This window comes from Eptatretus burgeri, chromosome 11, assembly GCF_056783735.1.
Source record: "Eptatretus burgeri isolate ZD-2024b chromosome 11, Ebu_testis_v1, whole genome shotgun sequence".
NCBI lineage: Eukaryota > Metazoa > Chordata > Myxini > Myxiniformes > Myxinidae > Eptatretus > Eptatretus burgeri.
This window is the reverse complement of record NC_140971.1, coordinates 72,447,320-72,452,068: the sequence shown is the minus strand read 5'-3', so window position 1 is coordinate 72,452,068 and position 4,749 is coordinate 72,447,320. Positions and strand designations below refer to the sequence as shown.

Sequence of the window (4,749 nt, the reverse complement as noted above, 5' to 3'; positions counted from 1 at the left end):
CTACTAATCCACATGCCCAACAAAAAGACGTAGTGGGCAGAAATAAAGAAGACGACCAAATACCAGGATCTGAAGAATGAAGTGAAAAGAACCTGGAAGCTGAAAAGCACTGAAATTGTACCAGTGATAATAACTGGAGCAAAGGGAATGATAAAGAAGAACCTCAGAGAGATCTTAAAAACCATCCCTGGGAATATTACTACAAACGAACTACCAGTAGGAAGCTGGTTGGGGCTCTGTGACAATTCTGAAATGAGCCTTTGGAACAAAACTCTGAGAACAAGAAAACTTCACAGCTTGGTCCATGACCAGGGAAGACTCCGTTCCACCTTCTGAAATTAATATATGGAGATAACAACTGAGACACACACACACACACACACACACACACACACACACACACACACACACACACACACACACACACACACACACACACACACACACACACACACACACACACACACAGCTGTTGGCAAAAGATTAACTGTAATCCCATCATGTGAGTAGGTGTCCTTTTGCATATGACATTAGAAACGATGATCATCAACAGCTATGACGTCACGCTTTGTTTTCCTTTAGATTTTCACGGATCCAAAGGCAAGGATTTGAGTTGGCCAATACTCAAAAAAAGTTGAACCAGGACTCGCATTATCAAAAACAGCACGTACTCGCAATGCAAGTAAGGTGCTGGCAAGCCTCACGCGTCTCACTCTTGCTGATTGTCGTGCTGTGTGCATGCATAGTTACGCATTGTGGAGGATTGGCAGCCAGATCACGGTAAGCAGCACTTTTGAGATGTCAAAACTTTGTCACGGCAAAAGGTAGTTCTACCTTGGGGGAGGTTGAACTCCCTAAGAGGAGTAACCCATTATGGTCCCGCAGGAAGGAGAGACATGCAGACGCCTACTTTACGCATTATTACAGCAAACTGCGGGGCGAGGCTGCAGCGCGGAGGGCACTTGTCCACCTACTCCGAGCAGCCACATTGTGAGTGTGTACAACGCCCGATTGATACTGGGGCATCCAAAATGTTACCGGACCAACATTCGCACAATCTCACAAGAAATTCACCAATGTTTTCTGTAATTCTTATGAGATACAAGTATTTATAATCAGGAAGAAAAAAACTAGAATGCAACTCAGTAGAGTGCATACATCCACTGGGCTGAACAGTTTGCATTTTGTAAACTGCTTAGCCAGATTTGCATCCGGACTTTAACCAAAATCTAATCATCTTATTCTCGTCACCTACCCAACTCGTATACCAAGTTTTGTCTTAACTCGTCCACAACTCTTTGAGATATCGTGCTGCACTGCTGGAACCCGCTAATCGCGGTGGATCCATTCCTGAAAATGCTGTGAATGTCAGGGTCCACGAATGTAAGGGCATTGTTTTTTTTATATATATATATATATATATATATATATATATATATTTTTTTTTTAAACATGGTCGAGGCTCGCGGAAGAGCGATTGCACAGAACAAATCAAGCCGCCACATAATAAAGGGAACAGCAGGAGAAAGGGGAAACACGAACAGCAGGTTGAAGGGAGGAAGTAGATTGAGATAGACAAGCAAGAGATGCAGGTTATGATGAGGCATAAGGGAGAACACAAAGGGTGGACAATATGGATACATAAACCAAATTGTATTTGATCAGTTTGTGATTTTTGTCATGGTCTGAGGAGAGGAAAGAGGCTACTGCCTGCCTGTCAGAAGGATAAGAGATGTCACAGCAGAGTATGCAGTCATCAAGAAAGAGACAAAGAGGATTTCCAAGAGTAGGTGAGATCATTGATGACGATTAGGAATGAGATGGGGCCTAGAACACTGCCTTGTGATACTCCAGCCTTGACAGGGAGAGGAGATGAATGGGTTCCATTGAGTGCCACATGATGGCTATGAGAGTAGAGGAAGTCAGTGAGCCATGTGTGGAGTTGGCCTTGGATGCCATAGGCAGAGAGTTTGGAGAGCAAGGTGAGATGCCAGACTGTATCAAAAGCATGAGATATGTCCAGAGACAGCCCTGATCTCATGTCTGAAAATTTGGTAAGGACAATGACGCTACCTGTTCAACAATACTTGAATGGTTTCTTTTTTTGTAGCAATTGCACATCCAGATAATGTATGGTGTTTATGGAAGGGACACCTGAACTATGCCGATTATGTGCTGCTTGCCTCCTACACAGGCACATGCAGAACGTACGCCAGGTCGATGAAGATCAGCTTGTGCCACATATCGTCCTGATGTCCACTGGTCAAAGACACCGGCTGTTGTCACGATTCCCACGAAGCAGGTACCTCAAGATGTGGAAATTTTGCTTATTCACAAGCATGGTATAATCTCATTGTCCCTGAAACGGGCTGGTTCAGAATAATGGGCCACCTTGGATGTGTCTAGCATCGGAATAGTTCCGATATTTCTTTTCTTTACAATCCCAAAAATATGTAATGCCATTTTAAAAAGAAATGGAGCATCAGCTAAGAGATTTACCGAATCTTACTTCTGACTTGGGCCTTAAAATGTATCCGTTTTTTAATTATTTGAAAACGAGTCCAGGTACCCTTTTACACTACAAGGGTGAACCATGCTATGCCATGGCGAATCCCGCTGCATATGATGGATCGTTTGTAATGGTCCAACTACATGACACAAAACAAAATCACTGCAGAATAAGTTTTTTTTTTAATGTTTAGTAAATAAATAAGTTTCCCATGACTTTTTGCAGGCATAGTAGTGTACACAATAAATTAAAGATTATATTACTGCACTAGCTGTGCAAGCATCCTACCGGCGGGTACAGAAAGTGAATTTGTTGACAGCGGAGCTTGGACTGTGCATGCACATTTGCCTGAAATTTGCCTCTGCTCGACACAATCTTACTGAGAGGGTGGAGCTATCCACACCCTCATGCCGAGGAGACACGGAGCTTGCATCAAGCAAGTAAGCAAGCAAGAAAATTCGGTTTTATCTCATCTATCACACTAAAATACACAACTTGGTGTCTGTCTGTCTGTCTCAGTAACGTCCGAATGTCAAAAAAACAATCTCAACCAAACTGGAGAGGAGGACGAAGGGGCACACGGAGATTGTAATGCTTCATTTGCCTCCCTCCCCGTGGGGGTTTTCCGCCTTGGGAAAAAATCTGTGTTAAGGTGTATATTCATGTTAACATCGAAAATTGTGGCCGCTTCTAATAACAAAAGGAATAACAACACTAATGATCATAGCATATTATTATTACAAAACAATATTCATACTCTTCCCAAGGTTTTTTTTTCCTTCTTGGATGAACGGCGTGTCGATGTGTATAAATAGCTTATAATGGCGTATTGTGGGGCAAACCTAGGAAAAGTAAAAAATATTATAAACAACAAGCACGTATGATTACCTTTTTAAATAGTCACAACTACTATTTAACACAAAACTGAAAGAAATCTGGAAGAATGCCGACATCCTTGAAGCATTCTATGCTTATCACGTCCACCGCAGACTATCGACGTGAGCCAAGATCTATATACCCCAGAGAGGATACTAAATAGCATGACCCTTCCTGCCGCTCCTGTCGGGAGTGGGTCATAGGTGGACTCGTACTGTAAAAAAAGAAAAAATATATATATAAATATAAATATATATAGTTGTATTTTCTGACTTTGTCTGTCTGTCCATTGATACAATCGGCCCGACCGGTAGTAACCCCATCATAATTCGAATCATCTTGGCAAATGGATGATCGAATCGATACACATTCGAATCATGTTGGTAAAACATTTTCAAACCTAGAGGGTTGGGGGTTCTCAGGGTGGGGGTAAGACCCCAATTCACTCGACGTAAATGTGTATCGTATAGTGCCACCCAGTGGTAGGCAGTATAACAAATAATCTTCTTATATGTAAACTCTAAATTCCTTCCGCACAAGGTGCGGGTACATCTGCTCGGAAATATATATGGGAGAGTTTATGTCCGTTTGTCCTTTTATATATGCTTCAAAAACTATTTTAAAAAAAACAACTAAAAGGGCACTCTTTGACTTCGCAATGCTGCCAGATATGCCTCCGCCTACATTATTACATCATTGTAATACTTGTAGCAAATTTGATTTAAATCTCTGAACCCAGATTCAAAATATCAAATAATTCTGGCTGCCAGACCATGCATATGATCAGGTTGAAATTTAAAACATATATTTCCCATGACGGCGACATCATAACTGTGACGTTTCATGTCGATTGATGAAGCGGTTCAAGAGAAAGATTATTTAAAGATTTTTGTTCAATCCAATGTGGCTGCAGACGATGTGACCTATTAACTACTCATGAACACCCTGGTATCCCCAAGGCTTGGTGAACAGTTGGATGAAGTTTCCCCTCGATCTGTCAGGCCACTCTGGAGGAGATTTATAAAGGTTTATTCTTCAAAAAAATCATCGCTGCCAAACTATGTGGCCTATGACGTCATAATTGGAGAAATTTTTTGTTTCAGATGGATAGGCAATCATACCCGTAAAGTTTCGCCTAGATCTGTTCAGCTGTTTCGGACAATATTTTTTATGGTTTTTATGTAAAAAAAAACAACGTGGCTGCCAAACCATATGACCAATGACATCATTTTATTTTGCTGAAAAAGCACAACTGCTGAATGAAATAAACCAAATTTTGCATGTTGCCTAAGGGTACCCCATGTATGGTTTCTGTTGGGGTAGCATATCTGGGGAGGTGGTTCAGGGTGAGGGAAGACCCCAAT

General features: G+C 41.6%; 1 protein-coding gene across 1 annotated transcript in view; it reads left to right on the top strand.

The window, feature by feature from the left end:
- The first annotated feature begins 586 nt into the window (after window positions 1-586).
- The window catches only part of LOC147017360 (uncharacterized), an 18,072-nt gene continuing 13,909 nt past the window's right edge, over window positions 587-4,749 (top strand). Inside the window, exons 1-3 of the mRNA XM_085847930.1 lie at window positions 587-780; window positions 886-990; window positions 2,195-2,302. Of these exons, the coding sequence (XP_085704056.1) occupies window positions 677-780; window positions 886-990; window positions 2,195-2,302 (317 nt within the window). The 5' untranslated portion in view covers window positions 587-676. The remainder of the gene's footprint in view (window positions 781-885; window positions 991-2,194; window positions 2,303-4,749) is intronic.